General features: G+C 40.7%; 1 protein-coding gene across 4 annotated transcripts in view; it reads right to left on the reverse strand.

Annotated features, from left to right (window-relative positions):
• LOC120567865 (ATP-dependent 6-phosphofructokinase, platelet type-like) overlaps nucleotides 1-17684 on the reverse strand; it is a 40255-nt gene extending 22571 nt beyond the window's left edge. For 2 of the 4 annotated variants that reach the window (XM_039814947.1, XM_039814948.1), the window contains exons 1-8: nucleotides 17420-17684; nucleotides 11592-11665; nucleotides 7011-7088; nucleotides 6226-6415; nucleotides 5957-6122; nucleotides 5715-5759; nucleotides 3644-3752; nucleotides 670-765 (exon numbers count right to left, since the gene is read on the reverse strand). In XM_039814947.1, the coding sequence (XP_039670881.1) occupies nucleotides 670-765; nucleotides 3644-3752; nucleotides 5715-5759; nucleotides 5957-6122; nucleotides 6226-6415; nucleotides 7011-7088; nucleotides 11592-11665; nucleotides 17420-17528 (867 nt within the window). In that variant the 5' untranslated portion in view covers nucleotides 17529-17684. The remainder of the gene's footprint in view (nucleotides 1-669; nucleotides 766-3643; nucleotides 3753-5714; nucleotides 5760-5956; nucleotides 6123-6225; nucleotides 6416-7010; nucleotides 7089-11591; nucleotides 11666-17419) is intronic. The other 2 variants (XM_039814945.1, XM_039814946.1) reach the window with 1 other exon arrangement.
• Nucleotides 17685-19944: the final 2260 nt, after the last annotated feature.

Below are 19944 nucleotides of genomic sequence, written 5' to 3' on the forward strand. Positions count from 1 at the left end.
TGAGGCATGCTAGCAATGCAGGGAAACTGAAGGGCAGATGACTTTTTTTTCAACATGACACACAACAATGATTGACAGACCAAAGTAAAACTAATTCTGTTACCTACTGTACTTGTGGTAGGATATTAGACATAAGGGTTAGCATCAAGATACCACATTTTAAACAGCTGAGTTTACATGGAGTGTTTCTCACTAAAATGGGTGTATCCTCGGTGCCTAACTAATGTGTTGAATGAATTTCCTTCTTCATAAAACATTTTCAAACCTCCACTGATTAACTCAAGTAATTCCTATTTGCTAGCAAGCAATCTTCTTCTTTGCCTTTTTATAGCAAAGTAACAGATGAGGACTTACAGCCACTAACTGTCAGACAGTGGAACTCTCATATCGCCCCCTCACTGACAGACAGACCAATATTTGGGGTAAATGACCGGTTCATTTACAGCACCAAGATCAACATCAAAGATGGACATAATTCAAAATATACCGCTTGAAAGTATGATCATTCAGCAAAAATATTAAATATAAAGCATCTCTCAGAATGTGGCAAGTGTCTGGACAAGAAAGAAAAAAAAACAATCAGAATACTGAGAAATCGCCATACTGTAACTTTTTAGTCCAGCTTGTGGTTTTTCCCTCTGCGTCAGTCTGAAACTGAGCACTACTCACATCCTTCACAAAATCAGAAGTAATGGGCTGTCCTTTTCTGTCAATGGCTCCTTCAGCAACTATGATAATGTTCAACCTGGAACCTCGAGATCGGCTCTGGACGATAACAAAAACACTCACTACATCAAATCTACTGAAAATTCATCAGTCAGTATCATCTGTACTAGTGATTCCTGGCATAGTATAACAGTATTTTACATAGTAAAGTTATCATCATCGGATGTCAGAATGTGTTGGAAAGCCATAAAGAAGTGTGTTTGTGTGTGTGTGTGTGTGTGTGTGTGTGTGTGTGTGTGTGTTTGTTTGTTAGTTTTAACTTAAAAACAGCAGGCTCTGTGGCACAATGGATAGTATTATTAAGAGGCTCCTTTAGCTGCTGGCATCCACTTTGATTTCCTACTTGTAATTTGAGTGCAGGCCTACTACTAGTCAACTACTATTTTGCAGAACACTGTGATGGGGTAGTCAACTTTTTCTGAAACTGGCAAGTTAGGGAGTTATCATGTATGCTAATTGTTTTAAACCCAAATAAGAGGCTCTGTGGCACAATGGAAAGCCCATCTAGTCAAACATTAGAGATGTGATTCAAAGGTTGTGGTTCGAGTCCCAGCAGAGTCACTGTTTTATAGAGCGAGGCTTTACTAGGGCCTTACTTGACGTTCAGAACATTAGCAGCAATGTTAGTGCATGAGATGTCTGCTGATATTTTTAGAAACACCAGAGGCTCGTTAGATTTGTATTACAAAGGTTGTTGGTTCCGAGTCCCACCAGAGTAATGCATGAATCTTCATCACAAACTAGCTGCTGGCTCGTACTTCAATTCACTCATGGACATTTGATTAATACTATTTCAAGTGGGATAGTATTTACAAAAAAAGTTGAATTTAATTACACAAATGTGTGTGACTCCTGATAATATTATATGTGAATCTTCATTACAAACAACCTATTATCAAATTCCTACTTGAAATTTGATTAAAGGTGCATTCTAGTGGGGTCTGAGTTTAAAGTGTAAATATGAAAGGTTGAGTTCAACGACCCACAGATGTGGTGGTCAACTTCTTCTGTAAGAAGAAGGGCCTTAAAGGAGAACTCCGGGCAATTTTTACGTTAATCTTGATCGCTATATGTATATGAGTACTGCCGATAGCAAAAAAAACGAGCCGAATCGGTGCTAGCAACACGGAGCTGCTGCAGCTAATGCCGAGAGCTCCCACTCAGCTAAAACGGCAGTTATGGGGGCATAAGATAAAGAGTGCCTTTGTGCCTCTTAACAGACACAAAATGCAATTAAAATGTCTGTGCAACATGAACAGGGCCCTTACATGACAACAAGATGCGTTTAGCAACTTAGCCATTGTTTAAATTCACCTACCCTCTTAGCTGCTAGCTGCCGTCTGGGATGAGTGAGTGTGTTCAGCCAGGCTCCGGTAATAATCATCACGCAGCAGTTCCATGTGTATTGTAGCATATATATCCATTTTGTGTGCTGTCGTTGGTGAATATGAGTCTCTGCAGTGGCGAATTGTGTGGTAGTTTCCTTAGCCAGGCTAGCAGCCCCGACCGGGCATCCTTCTACTTCCTCCCTCGCCTCCCTCGCCTGCCGCGCCAACAACAATCCACAGGCGCCCGCTGGTCTGGTGGATGTCCTCCAGAGGACAGTTCATGCTTTCACGGCGAAATTTTGAATTTTATTCCCCCCTCATAAATAGGTAATTGAGCACTGTAGTGGTTATGATCATATCAGAGACTATGTAACTACATGGAAACAGACCAAATGATGCCTGTTTCTTGTAATACTATTACGAATAGCGTTACTGAAGATTAGCTCTAGCTCCATAGTTACGTTACTCCAAGCTTCTTCCCTTGTGAACACCTCCGTTCTTCACTCTTCACACACTACGCTCCGTTGTTTCACTTTCCTGCTACAACTGAATTCCCACGGGGCTTCAGCGCAAGGCTACAGCCTTCTGTAATGCTAGTTACTTTACAAGAAACAGGCATCATTTGGTCTGTTTCCATGTAGTTACATAGTCTCTGATATGATCGCAACCACTACAGTGCTCAATTACCTATTTATGAGGGGGGAATAAAATTCAAAATTTCGCCGCGAAAGCATGAACTGTCCTCTGGAGGACATCCACCGACCAGCGGGCTTCGTGGATTGTTGTTGGCGCGGCAGGTGAGGGAGGCGAGGGAGGAAGAAAAGGATGCCGGGGCGCTGCTAGCCGCGGCTAAGGAAACTACCACACAATTCCCGCAGAGACTCATATTCACCAACGACAGCACACAAAATGGATATATATGCTACAATACACATGGAACTGCTGCGTGATGATTATTACCGGAGCCTGGCTGAACACACTCACTCATCCCAGACGGCAGCTAGCAGCTAAGAGGGAAGGTGAATTTAAACAATGGCTAAGTTGCTACACGCATCTTGTTGTCATGTAAGGGCCCTGTTCATGTTGCACAGACATTTTAATTGCATTTTGTGTCTGTTAAGAGGCACAAAGGCACTCTTTATCTTATGCCCCCATAACTGCCGTTTTAGCTGAGTGGGAGCTCTCGGCATTAGCTGCAGCAGCTCCGTGTTGCTAGCACCGATTCGGCTCGTTTTTTTTGCTATCGACAGTACTCATATACATATAGCGATCAAGATTAACGTAAAAATTGCCCGGAGTTCTCCTTTAAACCCAGCACCTTCACTCATGTCACCTGGTAAGTGACGGAGTGCGAGAGGCTGCAAGGGCTGGATAAAAAAACAGGAGTGCCACTCCTCCTTGTTATGTTTTTTTAACACTTTTGGGCTTCCCCCGGTTACTTATGTTGTTATGAGTTATGAATTATGGGTAAATCCATGCATAAAGTGTGCATAAGGATCCCAAAAATCTAAATGTCTGCGGGACTTAGCGGGAATACGCCTCAAAGCCTGTGAGTCTGTGAGTGTGGCCAGTGACTACGTGTTTGTTACCTCAGACAGTTTCTGACACATGCTGTCCTCCCAGCCATCCTCAGGAGGCATTTCTGGGATAAAAACCCAGTCTGCTCCGCAAGCCAGGGCACTGACCAGGGCCAGGTATCTGCACACACACACAGAGACACACACACACACAATATTGTAATAATTGTCTCAAATCTTTACTTTCCTGTAACAGATATTTGTTGTGAAATATTTCATCTACACAGCCTGAACAGACTATTGCCCAAAACACACATGCATGGGCCTCACTTATCAATATTTCCACACAAATATTGAAGTATTTCTATTGAGCTGTTAAATTATTGAGACTTAGTGTTTGCAGTAGCATATTTAACTTAAAGACCATACACATTCCTATGTACATATATGTTGTTATATGTATGGTGTTTTTACAGTGCCTTGCGAAAGTATTCGGCCCCCTTGAACGTTTCGACCTTTTGCCACATTTCAGGCCTCAAACATAAAGATATAAAACTGTAATTTTTTGTGAAGAATCAACAACAAGTGGGTCCCAATTATGAAGTGGAACGAAATTCATTGGCTATTTCAAACTTTTTTAACAAATAAAAAACTGAAAAAGTGGGCGTGCAAAATTATTCAGCCCCTTTACTTTCAGTGCAGCAAACTCTCTCCAGAAGTTCAGTGAGGATCTCTGAATGATCCAATGTTGACCTAAATGACTAATGATGATAAATAGAATCCAGCTGTGTGTAATCAAGTCCGTGACAGTATAATCACCTGCTCTGTGATAGTCTCAGAGGTCCGTAGTAAAGCAGAGAGCATCATGAAGAACAAGGAACACACCAGGCAGGTCCGAGATACTGTTGTGGAGAAGTTTAAAGCCGGATTGGATAAAAAAGATTTCCCAAGCTTTAAACATCCCAAGGAGCACTGTGCAGTGCGATAATATTGAAATGGAAGGAGTATCAGACCACTACAAATCTACGAAGACCCGGCCGTCCCTCTAAACTTTCAGCTCATACAATGAGAAGACTGATCAGAGATGCAGCCAAGAGGCCCATGATCACTCTGGATGAACTGCAGAGATCTACAGCTGAGGTGGGAGACTCTGTCCATAGGACAACAATCAGTCGTATACTGCACAAATCTGGCCTTTATGGAAGAGTGGCAAGAAGAAAGCCATTTCTTAAAGATATCCATAAAAAGTGTCCTTTAAAGTTTGCCGCAAAGCCACCTGGGAGACACACCAAACATGTGGAAGAAGGTGCTGTGGTCAGATGAAACCAAAATCGAACTTTTGGCAACAATGCAAAACGTTATGTTTCGCGTAAAAGCAACACAGCTCATCACCCTGAACACACCATCCCCACTGTCAAACATGGTGGTGGCAGCATCATGGTTTGGGCCTGCTTTTCTTCAGCAGGGACAGGGAAGATGGTTAAAATTGATGGGAAGATGGATGGAGCCAAATACAGGACCATTCTGGAAGAAAACCTGATGGAGTCTGCAAAAGACCTGAGACTGGGACGGAGATTTGTCTTTTCTAACAAGACAATGATCCAAAACATAAAGCAAAATCTACAACGGAATGGTTCACAAATAAACATATCCAGGTGTTAGAATGGCCAAGTCAAAGTCCAGACCTGAATCCAATCGAGAATCTGTGGAAAGAACTGAAAACTGCTGTTCACAAACGCTTTCCATCCAACCTCACTGAGCTCGAGCTGTTTTGCAAGGAGGAATGGGCAAAAATGTCGCTCTCGATGTGCAAAACTGATAGAGACATACCCCCAAGCGACTTACAGCTGTAATCGCAGCAAAAGGTGGCGCTCAAAGTATTAACTAAAGGGGGGGGATAATTTTGCACCACTCCAATATTTCATTTTTATTTGTTTAAAAGGTTTGAAATATCCAATAAATTTCGTTCCACTTCATGATTGTGTCCCACTTGTTGTTGATTCTTCACAAAAAATTACAGTTTTATATCTTTATGTTTGAAGCCTGAAATGTGGCAAAAGGTCAAAAAGTTCAAGGGGGCCGAATACTTTCGCTGGCACTGTATCTCTCTGTGATGTACTCTAACACAAGATGAAGGGCCTACCCGCAGTGCCTGCCCATGACTTCCAGCACAAATGTCCTCTGGTGGCTGGAAAAACAGTGAAAACCAGACAGAATGTCAGAAACAAGAAAAAGCACTCATCAGTGAAGCCCAATGGGCTGATTTGTTGAAACAGGTCATCGTCTTCTTGTGTCTCGTATTAGCTAGTCTTCTTAGGACTTCTGTTGCTACGACGTGTCACACCTCTACTCGTCTCTACTCATCTCCTGTCAGGATTGGTTCACCTCTGAGCGGTGGTCATGATGGCGTCCACCACCTCGATGATCCTGTGCAGTGCTGAGTCGGTGCCGATGGTCATGTCGGTGCCGCAGAAGTCATTGTCAATGGAGCCGACCATGCCAACAATGTGGAGCTCTGAGTTACTGCAGGCTGCCTCCTTATCGATCAGACCTGAACCACATGAGAGGGAGGGAGATCCATTCTCTTTACACCTGTACAGTTAAGAGTGCCGTGCTATGTAAAGTGGACTGAAAGCCCTGCAGTGAGCAATCACCTTGTTGGAGGAGCTCGTCCAACAGGCCGCTCCACTCCTCTCTGAACAGGTTGGCTCCGGTCAGACTGCCGTCTCCACCAATCACACACAGGTTGGTGATGCTGCGCTGCACAAGGTTGTGTGCAGCTTTCAAGCGGCCTTCATGGCTACGAAACTCTTTACAGCGGGCGCTGCCGATAACTGTACCGCCCTGAGGAAAACATACATTACAATCTGAAATCACATTATAAAAAGTTCCTCTTCTGCTGGCTCTGGTAAAGTTACAAATAATTTAAAAATTTTTCTATTGAGGTTTTTTTAGGGCAATGTGGCTCTTTATATATATCTTTATCTATCTATCCATCCATCTATCGAATATCTACACGATACATCTTTTTTCACTGTTGCACTGATGGAAAACCACTTTAGACAATGGAAGTGGGACAGACAGTGAAAATGTCTCATTCGATCACAGACTCAGTTGGCTCAAAGCTAAAAGCCTTGTTGCTGAGTCACTTCCAATGATCATCCCAGATGTCCACCAACACAGCAGACATTCTGCACAAATACCGCTGCATTACTGTCAGAAAAGCATTTACACATAGCGTTTGATGATGCTCTAGGAAAATATACAGCTATGATTACACCATTAACACAGGTTCAAGTCTTTTAATGATAGCTGGATTTAAGAGTTTCATAGTTTACAGCACAGAGGAGGAAACATGGATAGTTTTTTAGATTTCAACCTGATGCAAATATCGAGAACGAGTGTGTGGCCTGAAACAGCAGCAGAACGCTTTGCTCACCACTTGCAACATGCTGGAGACGCTTTCCCATGTGGCCTCTTTGATGTTGTCTCCACCATCCACCATGCCCTGGTACCCCTGAGAGGAGAAACACAAACATGTTCACTGGATCATTTATGACACCTATGGAAACAATAACTGTGACTATGGGGTCACTTTATTCTCATCCTGAGCTGTATTATGTTTAGGGCTACATATTATTTTATTGTCACTTAATGTGTCAGTGATATGTTTTTTTATTTAATTAATCATTTAGTCTATAAAATGTCAAAAAGTAGTTAAAATCCCACACAATCACAATTTCTCCAAGATAAGAATTGCATCTTTAAATGTCTTGTTTTGTCTGAGTAACATTTAGCCCTTTACTTTGACATAAGACAGTAAACTGATATCATGGTATGTCTGTCGTGGTTGCTTGATTAATGACTTAACATGATTAATCAGTTAACAAAATTGCTGTCAGTTGATTTTCTGTTGATAAACTAATTGATTGATCTGCAATTGGTTTAAGCACAGGAGACATGACATGTTTAAAAACAATATAACCAAAACAGAATGAGAACTGAAATATAATCTTTTGGCGTTGCTAGTAGGGCTGGGTATCGTTCTAAAACGTTCGATACCAGTACCGGTACCAATACTGTGACTTAGATACCGGTTCCTAAACAATACTTTTTTCGATAGCAATTTTGTTAAACAAAAAGAAATTACAACATTACACATTACAGCACAAATCTTTGTATCTATCTTTCAGCTCCGACTATGTGAGTCCGTCTCTGTGTAACGTGGAGTTCTTCCTGCGTGTCTCTACGACGTGTAACATTAGACAGCCAATCACAGCCATTATTAGATCTTGGTAGAAGCATGCTGCATGCTTATTGGCTCGCTGACTCTGATGATCCTTACGGATTGAAATTGGGTATTGAATGACAAGGCATTTTTAGTATTATTAAAGTATTGAATTCGGTAGCCAGCCTTAGTTGCTAGTGATGCTTTTTAGGTTCCACAGTTTTTTTAGTCACAATGTTGTGTACGTTGATCCAAACTACCAGCTGGAGTCCAAACCAAAAGGAAGGCATCATCATATCACTCAGCTGTTATTCCTCCCAGCTCATTGGTTATTCTAGGCTGATGAGGATGATGGTGCAGACAGTGAAGGATGAAGTCTGCCTCTGGTAATCCAATTATATCCCCACTGAGACCAGATCCTCTCTGTCTGCATCTGTCACTGGGATAGACATTCAGTACTGAACAACTCTGAGATATTAATGAAACAGGCATTTATTGTTGTTTTCTTATTTTCTGATATCTAATCATATTTAAAGCACCAGCAGAATGTTTTTATTTTATACAGGTTTGGTTTAATGGGGAGTACCATGAACAGCTGTAGTGTGGCAGTGGTGTAGTCTAATGTATTGTAGTGGGTATACTGTACTGTATATGTGTATATATGGGCCAGAATGGGCCTGGGGGGGAGGGGTCATATTGGCGGGAAATTTTGAGCATCAAAGACTTAATTTCCTGCATTCTGATAAACATTTAGTGAAAAAAAACACAGATGATTCTAAATAGATCTAAAATATAATGGAAAGTATGTTGTTGCGTATCATTGTGCATATTTAAGTGGGTATATGGAAATCCTGGAGCTTTCTTAGTCTGTGGCATGTGTGAGATTAAGGATGCCTATTGGAAACGGGCAATTTAGGAAATTATGATATCTGCTGATATTTTTAGTAGCATAACTAGCTCTGTGGTACAATGGAGTTCTAGTTGAAGATTGGAGATGCAATTCAAAGCTTTTTTACAGTGTTAGTCATGTTAAAGACGTGACTGTTAATGAATCTTCATCACAATGTAGCTGCTGTTGCAAACTTTAATTTCCTCATGGAAATGTGATTAATGCTGCATTTGAGTAGGGTCATTTCTACAGTATTTAAAAAAAGCTGAGAGGAGTTAAAGACACAAATGTGTGTGATTCCTGATCCTCCAAAAGAGGAATCTTCATTACATACAAGCTCTATTCTCACTTTAATGTCCCACTTGAAATTTGAGTTAGTGTGACGGTGCATTCTAGTGGGGTCTGAGTTTAAATTGCAAATATAAGTTGAGTTAAACAACCCACCGATGTGGTGGTGTGGTGTACAGGCCCTTAAAGAAATAGGAAGAACTTTTAATAGCTAAGTAATGAAAAGCAAAATGGTCATGCATGGACAACTATGTACCATGTATCTGTATGTCACCTAACTCAACACATTGAACTAAAAGACAATGGGCTAGATTTATCAAGCCGTTTGCGCCTGTTTCCAGGCACTAATTGGTCGCAAAGACGGACGTAACCGATGCGGGCTATTTACAAACAGGGCGCACTTGGGTAGAATCGCAGATTGTCTGCCACATGAGCGAGAAGAGACAAGTTGCGCTTTCAATATGCGTTTCGTGGGAGTGTCGTGGGGAAAGTGGGAGTTCCACCCAAAAGGTGGGGAGGATAAGCGCAAAGTGCACCTAATTATATATTCCGTGGTGTTTACAAAGACTGTCAGTAAGCGCCTCTATTCTGCGGGGGAATTCTCCGCCTCTTTAAACGAGCCGCTAATCGAAGTTTCCTCCGTAGACCTTTATGCCGCTGGTGAAATGGCAACAGCAATCTGAGCGCAAGACGAAGACGAAGTAGGCGGGCTGAACATATTTTTAACAGAAGAATCACACTTTGTCAGTGAACACAACATCATTTAGCGTTACAGATCAAGCAGCCGCAGCAATATTAGAGTTACTGGAAGAAATCAAAGATGAAATTGAATCTCCCACTCAGCGTTCACATCCCATTCCAGCAGTTGTTAAACTCTCGCTACATTACAAATATTGGCATCAGGATCATTTCAAACAGTCCTAGTATCAGCAGTGGGAATATCGCGTCTGCACTCAGCCATATCATAGCAACAGTACCGCTTTGCTACGGCGCAATCTGCGGTCTAGTGGGCGGAGAAAGACGCTGATTGCCTGATGGTGTCAGGGTTGATAAATACTACGCAAACTGTGGAAGCATAGCGTGCGCTATTACCGAACTCGCATAAACAGACACAGCGCAAACTGCGCTAGTGTTAGTAAATTAGGCCCTATGAGTTGGCTTTATCTTAGATAAATGCATATAAAAATTCAGCTATTCATTACGAACAAGCCAATGTTATGCATACAGTACAGTATCCACACAAATGCAAATATTTGCCTTGCTACCAGCTGGTTGTAAATCATAGCTGCCAACACTCCCGTCTTTCCCGGGTTTCTCCCGTTTTTTAGCCCTATCTTGTTATTTCTCCCAGGAAACTCCCATAACGTGCATGGCCCAAACTCCTTTATAAATAATCAGACCAATATGTTTGTCTAATGTTGACCAGTTGCCAGACCTTGTATAAAACGCATCCTATTCACACCATATACAATGTTCAACCTGTTTGTCACCTCAACCTGGCAACCAATAACCTGGCAACCTATAACCCTCAACCTGGCAACCTATAACCCTCAACCTGGCAACCTATAACCCAGTTGATCTCTGCGCAAGCTTCATGGAAAGTTCAGACCTGAAAGCGAGCCGATAAAGATGGCAGGTGAAGGTGGTGTTCCCACAAAGAAATCGAAGTATAGCTGTACATTTCAACAGTGTTGGGCGCAACAATTTCCATGCATCTTACCTATAGTCATATCGACAACCTCCACGCTTTTTGTAAGGTGTGTTGCATTGATTTAAATGTAGCGCACGGAGGGGAAATGACATCACCCAGCACATTAAAACACAGCGGCACCATCGCGCAGAAGAAGCACATAAGGGCACACGGGCGATTTCATCCTTCATCATGAAAGAACAGACAGAGGCAGAAAACCTGATGCAAGCTGAACTCAAGATGCAATGTTGGTAGCACACAAAAATGTTCCTTTTGCGTTTTGTGACAACTTCACTGCGAGTGTGGCAGGCATGTTCCCTGATATTAATAAATTAAGTTATGTTTTCATTTATATTGCAATGTAAATAATAGGCTACACTTAACACTTACAGCAACTCCTAAATGGCCTGCTGCAAATCTTTACATATCTGATCCAACTTAAATGTAAACCTATTTTCTGTGAATGGTGGCTTCACACACTTAGCTACATCTATGTAACCCTGTATACACTCGATGGCTTGGAGGGAGCATCCTTTTCTGGAGCTATTTGGCAAACTAGTGATTTAAAACAAAAAACACACACACACACACACATTTAAAAAAAACAACTTCATAAGCTTCTTATGAACTCATCCCACAAAGAAAAAGTACACAAAAGTGAAACGATTATCAAATACGTAATTCTGATTGCTTGTTTAATTGTTATTTTAATTTCAGTATTTTTTGTTGAATGAAATCCAGATGGTATGTCCGGATTTAACCTTTTAAGGTCACAGCCAGATACTAGATGACTCTTGTTACCACGGTGATATCAGGTCTTTGAGTCCTGCTGGCTCTGTCAAAGACAAGGACAGCCCGACGACGAGGACTCGTCAGTACTGATCCCCTGACCCCCCTGGAGGCTGAGCCACGAGTCACCCCTCACCTCGTGGATGAAGTAGACTTTTGCTCCCACGTAGATGCCCATTCGGACGACGGCCCGGACCGCCGCATTCATACCTGTTGATGGACAGAGAATATATATAAATATCCAAAGTATGAAAACGGATAGACTAAGAATACACTGGAGGAAAACACACAAGTGGAAAAATAAAATTCAAAAGTATTTGCTATAAATTAGAAAAGAATAGAACATCAGAAAAACGTCATGTTGAAGACATGACTGTTCATGAATCTTCATCACAATCTAGCTGCTGGAACGTCCTTCAATTTCCTCATGATCATTTATTTAAATATCTATATATAACAAAAAAGAAGTTGAGTTGAGATGCGTTAAAGACACAAATATGTGTGACACCTGATCCTCATATAGATTAAATTTTGTTACACACAAGCTCTATTCTCACTAACATTTCCGAAAAAGATATTTCTGTTCAGAATCATTAAAAACATCTTGGGATTACTAGAATATGAATGCAATGACAGACAACACTATACAGGTTCATTTTGATTGTTTTTAAATGCATTCCCTGAATTCAATAAATCTATCAAAGATGTTGATATAACGGAAACATGGTGTAAAAATGATTTGCTCACTCCCTGTCCTCCAGGACATTTTGAAGTCATGGTGCCCTCTAGAAAATTAAAAAACATACGCATGGGCAGAACGTCGAGGGGGGATCTGGGTGTGGTGTAAAGGAGATCTTTACCATCAGATCTCAACAGTAAAACAGGGTAAATCACAGGCATAACAGAGAGGAATCTATATCTCTGTTTAGTATGTATATATATATATATATATATATACCCCCAATAGATTCTCCCTATTTTGAAGAAGATATTTTTGACACTGCAGGGCTCCAGACTGCGACCAAGTGGTCGCATTTTGCGACCAAAATTTGAGAGTGTGCGACTGAATTTTACATCCAGTCGCACATGTGCGACCAGTATATTTGCCCCCTTTTTTTACACGTTAAATGTCGAAACGTAGGTACCTGAGCGCGTAAGCGCAAGCTTATCTGTCCTCTCTGAAAATAGAGAGCGGAGCTCCGACACAAACACACACACTCGCACACACACAGAGGTGCGATCGGCGCAAACTACGTCTGCTGTTTTGTTGAAGTCACAGTGAGTGATGCCGGTAAAGTAGTTTCAAGTATGGTTACAGTTTTTAAAAACTTCACGCAGACAGCGTTTTCTGCTATATGATATTAAAAACAGTCACGGTGCTGTTGACGTTACACTTCCTCTGAGACAAGCAGCAGGCTCAACAGTGTGCAGCTGTGCCCTGGTGACTGACTGCGAGCGGCTGAGGGTGTAAGGCAAGGCAACTTTATTTCTACAGCTCCTTTCAGCAACAAGGCAATTCAAAGTGCTTTACATGAAACATTAAAGCGCAAAAAAGGACAGTCATGAAAAAATTAAGGCTAAAAAGTTACAGTGAGTAAGAAATAAATAATTATTCAATTTAATAGGTTGTAGGGATGGGTTTGGGAGGAGAGAGGGAGAGGTTTTATTTTTTTTTGTTTAATTTCTTTAGAGTGTAACATATTCTAATAAAATAACATAATGTTCTAAGTACATAGGATAAATAGGTTTGGAATTATTTTTACAACTGAAATAATTGTTTTGTAATTACAGAGGGAAAGTACCAAAAAAATGTACCGTTGGGTACTGGAACATAATTTCAGGTATCTGTACCAATATTGGTTCAGATGCGAAAGGTACCCAACCCTAAGGGTAGTAGCCTAAACAATGCATGTTTAATTTTAAGGTGAATTCATTGTAATTGTAGACTAGGGTTGGTATATTTTTTAAATATTTTGTTTACTGTCATGACAGCAATGGTGCCTTCTATGTTGCATCTTCAAACATGACACTGAATTTGAAACAGCACATTGTAATTTCTGCATCTATTATCAAAGTATTTATTAGTAATACAGTGGAAATTAGTAGAAATGTGAATATTTGGTTAGCTTGTTGATTTACAGTGTGTGCCCCTAAATTTTCTGGTTGCGCCCCTAAAATTTTCAGTAGGGGGCCACTGTGCTCCTTGTGAAAAAAGTTAGTCTGGAGCCCTGCACTGTCCATGATGCGGCTGTGAGCAGTCCAACAACGAGCTGCTGTCCGCGAGGGACTGAACTCTGAGAGATGCACTAACACACCGGGACGTGCTCCAGATTGTATTACAATGATTTATTCCTCCACACGTAAAATACAACTAGTACTGCAGTTACCAAATGTAAAGTTACTTTGTGAATCAAAATAAGTGCGTTAGTGTGGCGGTCAACAGAAAGTGTTCCTCCCAGGCTCAGCCCCCCCACCCCCCCACTCTGTCAAAGCCAAAAAACAACAACAGGTGAACAGGTAAAGCAAACAAATATACTCATCCACTCAAACTGCGATGAACAAGCCCACCACCTACAATATAATAATCAATAAAAACCAACCAAACAACCCAGCCTTACGCATTAGATACAATGACATTTGAAATAAATACAAAAGTACAATTAGGAACAAAAAACAAAACTATACCCACATGAAACTTGAAGATATTGAGAACGCCATTAATCAAAATCACTTCTGGGATATGTGGAACAAGTTCAACACAAAATAACAGACATTACCCATCCAAAATGGGGAGATCTGGAAAGCACATTTCGAAAATCTGTACAAAGATGTACCAATATATCAAATCAATTCTGGTTAATATATTATAAAAGAAAAACTCCAAACATTAGAAGGCACAATTAAAGACAACCACAACCCCCCCTAGATTTTCCAATTAATGGGGACGATGACCACACAGACAAAATGTCTCCAGCCGAGGAAAGCTGGTGGTCCAGACAGAATTCTAAATGCAGCCCCCCAGAGATGCAGGCTGCAGTGGAGAAGGGGTTTCATAATGTACTACAGTCTGGAGGTTTTCCGGACCTCTGGTGTTAAGGGCTCATTTCCCCCATTTATAAGATTTATTAATTGTACATAGGGGTGTATGATTCAGAAAATGTCACGATTCGATTCAATATCAATTTTCGATTCGAAAACGATTCTTGATTTTAAAAAATAATTCACAGTATGTAAATGTAGTTACTTTTCACACATATATATATATATATATATATACATATATATATCTTATATATCCCTTAGTACATTCATGTGGATTTAGATTCATTAAGTTTATTTAGTATCTTTTATTGTCCATATTATTCATGTGGATTTGTTTGTTATTTCAATTCAATTCAATTCAATTTTATTTATAGTATCAAATCATAACAGAGTTATCTCGAGACACTTTACAGATAGAGTAGGTCTAGACCACACTCTATAAATTCCAAAACCCCAACAATTACAGTAATTCCCTCAAGAGCAAGCATTAGCAGTGGCTGTTGCGACAGTGGCGAGGAAAAACTCCCTTTTAGGAAGAAACCTCGGCAGACCCAGACTCTTGGTAGGCGGTGTCTGACGGGCCGGTTGGGGGGGTGATGAACAGTGGCGATAATAGTCACATGAAAGATAATGGAACAGTGACTTCGAAGGTCATCGTGGAAGTTCATGTCATAGCAGGGCACATCGTGTCATACTGAGTAGTGCAGTCTCCTATACCGGATCCTGACTACTCTGTGCGTATGAACATCACAGCAGGGCGTTACAGGATGTAACGTGGCGCTGCAGAGCACGGGTGGATGCGGCGGACGCAGCAGGACGCAGCAGGACGCAGCAGGACGCAGCAGTTATTTTAATATCCTGTTTATGATGTATGTGTATGTTGTATGTGATGTCTGTAAGCTACTGGGACCTTGAATTTCCCCTTGGGGATCAATAAAGTATATATCTATCTATCTATCTATCTATCTATTTATCTATTTATTTATTTATTTTTTAAATATGAATTGATTTTTGGAATTCTATGAATCGATTTTGAATCGGTAGAGCTTGAATCGCGATTCGAATACAAATTGATTTTTTTTGAACACCCTAATTGTACAGCAACATTTTGAACTGTTACAGCCTTACTAACATGTGTGACTCTGTGCATCATCCCAGTTTTGACTAAATCCCAGATACTGCCAGGAGGACCTTTGCTGTACCACCTTATTACTCTAATATCCAGCATTGGAGCTGACGTGCTGCAGCCTATAGGCACACAGTGTTATGTAACAGCCTGTACTGTGGTTAACCTACAGCACTGAGGTCAACATAGAGCCACCATGAAAGGACTATCGTGTCCCAGGAATCCATGTTCTGATGATGCTTCAAGGACATTAGAAGAGCACTAAGGATGCATGAGTGACACAAAAACACCATCATGTGTTATGAGATCAGTATTGAAGCTCCAAAGACACTTTAGAGAAATATTAATTACCAATATAATAATGACGATTTTACACAATAGAAAGCTCACTTTGAAGGATAACATGTCAGTTTATTTGCATTTAATTGACTTTCTATTCACCACCACACCACACGTCACTGCGTAGTGCGTACTCGATGCTCCTCACGTAGGCGGCCCAACCCTCCGCGCTAGGATGGGTCGAGTTATAGCAAGCACACCGCAAGTCGATATATACTTCCTTTAAAATAATAAAGCTCTGCAGCGCAAACTGGACCACTGACTCATACTATGAAAGGTCCAATCGGAAGTGGGGTGTTTGACTGTGTCCACCTTGACACTGGTCCTCTCGTGACTCATCCAACCTCCGGGAGGTTTCTACTCATCCTACTGTCTGGGATCCTGATGGCATTATTACTTATAGTCTAACTTTTCAAACCGATTACTTATCCAAACAAGTGGCATGGTTTAGGGATTCTTACTACAGCAGGAAACCTGAAACCTCTGGCATTTGGCTTGATGATTACATGATATAGGTCCTGGTGGCACCGTGAATGCGCACAGGGACGCGGATGCACGCACAAACACACGCACATGCGCCATCTATGTTATGCAGGCAACACATGCAATGGTGCAGAATGCATGATAAGGAGAGAAAGATGTAGACGTCTCTTGAATTATTTAATTATCACGATCACTTGTAGCTATCGATATCAACAAGTGTTCGTGATCTTTTTCCAAATGATCAAAAAGCGCCTCGTCCATCATGGACTATCATTTTTAGCAGGCCTGGGTTATCACTATGGTTTCATATAATGCCTAACAGCTATCTCTGTGATACATATCATACCATGCATATGTGAAACAGGACTGTTAATGGGAGCGTCGGCTGTTGCATAACCGCCGTCCAGATTCATAACTATATAATAAGGTAATTATCACGAGTGGCAGTACAATAGCAATATACATATATAATAAACCCAACTATTCATATTTGATGCAATGCGACGTTTTTAAACCGCACCTTAATCGACCTGCTCCATATTACTGTAAATGTAACTGTAACTATTACGTAACGTAACGTAACGTAACGTAACCTAACCTAACGGGTCCCTTCTCTGACAAGCACTTATCAGACAGCTCTTTGGCTAACGTGTTTCTGTCATTTCTTTAAGTGAATATGGACGACTAGTACTGGCAGAGCTCCACTGTACCACTGAGGAATATGACACACAGATTATTCTATTTGGGGAAATATGAGTGTTTGGTATTTCAACATAACGCTCATGATTCGCTTTGAGAAAACTAAAACAATTAGCGTGCGTTATCCCCAAAAACGACACACAACGTGGGTTACCAGCTGAGTTAGTTTCCTTGTGTTGTCATTACTAGCACTGTGCTGTGGGAGTGATTAAACTGGTAGAGACCTGGCAGAGACAGCTGTCCGATAATGGAACTACACATTTACTTTACATTACCTTGGGCATCTCCTCCGCTGGTCAGCACTGCGATGGATTTACCGGCGCCGGACAGATTCTCAAAAAATTTCCGGGTGTCCTGCCGCTTCGGTGCCACCGCGCCAGCCATGCCTGTCCTGGGTCCCTGTCTCCTGCCCCTAAAACAGTCAAATGTACAACTCAGCAAGCCGTCCTGCGACGGCAAGTAACACTGACTGTCTTTGACAGAGTAGAGCCACTGTAGTAAGAGGGCTGCAGTGGTTCCTGCCCTCCAACAGCACGGAAACACCCCCGACCAAAGATCGTATATCAGCTAAGGTGACTTACTCAATGCTTTATTAGGACATAACTAAAAATAACTCAAATTCTAAAAATGTGAAGTTATATATATATATATATATATATATATATATATATATATATATATATCTCAGAACGTTAAAATATTCAATGATGTTAGCTTATTCAAAATATTAGTAACAAAAAAACTAAATATATTTTGTCAAAGCGAACAATTTCACAAATAATACTTAAAATGGCTATTATCACCTGGTTTAACTTGTAATTGTATCAAAGTTAATCAAACTATAGTGTTTTTAAAAAATAGATATCTGTAATATGCTCATTTTCCATCCAGCTCCCAGTTTATGGTCTGGAAAGTGAACCAGAGTGAGATGTCTTCACTTTTTCTTACCTTCTTTAGCTCTCACCAGCCGGCCGCGATATTAGGAATCCCACTATGGCCACGCCAAGACCCGCCCTTCAATAGCATTTATTGGCCAGGCGTCCATGAGAACGCAAGGTAACGTAACCCCATTTGTTCAGGTCCTATCCCCTGACCAATCCCCTAACCCTAACTACTCGAGGCGAGATGCCTAACCCCAACCAATCCAGCTGCTTCGTAGGGCGGGTCTTGGCGTGGCCATAGTGGGCTTCTGAGCCAGAGCCAATGACGCAGTTGTTTTCCTGACTGACATTTAAATTATATAATGGGCGTCTAGGTCACGTACTGTACATTTCAACCAATTGCAATCGAGACTGTTGTCTTTCAGTCAGGAAATACACTTCCAGTAACAATTCATACACACACACACACACACACACACACACACACACACACACACACACACACACACACACACACACACACACTTAACAGTGAGTGTTGTAACAGCATGAAAAGTTGACATAATGCAACACAAAGAAAATAGATTATTAAATGAATTATGTAATGGCAGCAACAAAGAAACAACAATCTCAGAAAGCCTACTCCTAAAATAGTTCCATGTGTCCTCAGTCATTTTCTAATGTATATGTTCTATGTCATATTCCAAAGTCATGACATTTGTATTGTATGTAACCATTCTTAAACATCATTACATATTGTTGTAACTCTATAAGCCTCAAGTTAAAGTTCATGACCTTGAGCAATGCTTGCTGCAAGCTTTATCTTATCTGTCCAAAGACAGTATTGCATATGCTTGTCACAAGCCAACAGTTTGTTATATTTTGTAATAATATATTCATAACAAAAAGGTTTATTTGAGAGTCAGTTGGGCGTGTGATTAGATTGGAAGGGCCATGCAGAGGACATCAGCTGCTGGACCAGCTTCAAGTCTCTTTCTACAGAGACCAAGAGTCGCAGCAAGGCCATACTGGATGGCTGTGCCACTTCTTCTTGGAGCCCTAGCATTATGTGTGGTCATTCATCCTGACTAAAGACATTTGGCAGCTCCTCACTTCTCCAAAATGCAAGCTTAACATCTGAAATAAGGAACTTCCACAAGGAACACACCACATGAATCTGAGTGTGTCATTACAAACACTTACAAAGAGTTTCCTATTTTACATTCAAGATTCCTATCAATATGTGAGGATAGATAACACTGAACTATGTATAGAGTTATGGGAAAAAAATGTTCCAGCTAATTTAATATTACAACTATACCATATGTGAATATTAGTGTGATATAGCTTCAATATATATATATATATATATATGCACACATGCACACACACACACACACACACACATAGTCATAGTCATAGTCATAGGGTATAGACATTTTGAAGCTTAAATGTAATCATATTTAAGGGGATAGTGATTTAATACTGCATCCATAAAGTGATACGTGGGCCTGACTAGAACCAAAAAACAAATGATTAAGCAAAATAATTTTTTTCTGTGCTTCATATACAGCATATTATTATAACTACACAGGCCCAAAAAGCCACAAATAGAGAAATAGTCAATTACTAATATAATACCTAACTTGAATCATCAGATGTTACGACAAAATTCCAATTTGTTTTGGCATTTTATCAATAAAGTACAAAAAGTATATTTAGTATTATTTTGTAATTAAAATTGCCTGTAGTAATGTGAAACATTGTTACATAGATATTTTATGTTTAGACCAGTGATAGACTGGCCATCTGGAATTTGGGCAAATGCCAGAAGGGCCACCCCCCTATGGACCCCTATGGGTCACTACTGATAATATGTCTTTGGTTAATTTTGGCAAGTTATTTTATGCATGCAGCCA

Source organism: Perca fluviatilis, chromosome 11 (genome assembly GCF_010015445.1).
Source record: "Perca fluviatilis chromosome 11, GENO_Pfluv_1.0, whole genome shotgun sequence".
Taxonomy (NCBI): Eukaryota; Metazoa; Chordata; class Actinopteri; order Perciformes; family Percidae; genus Perca; species Perca fluviatilis.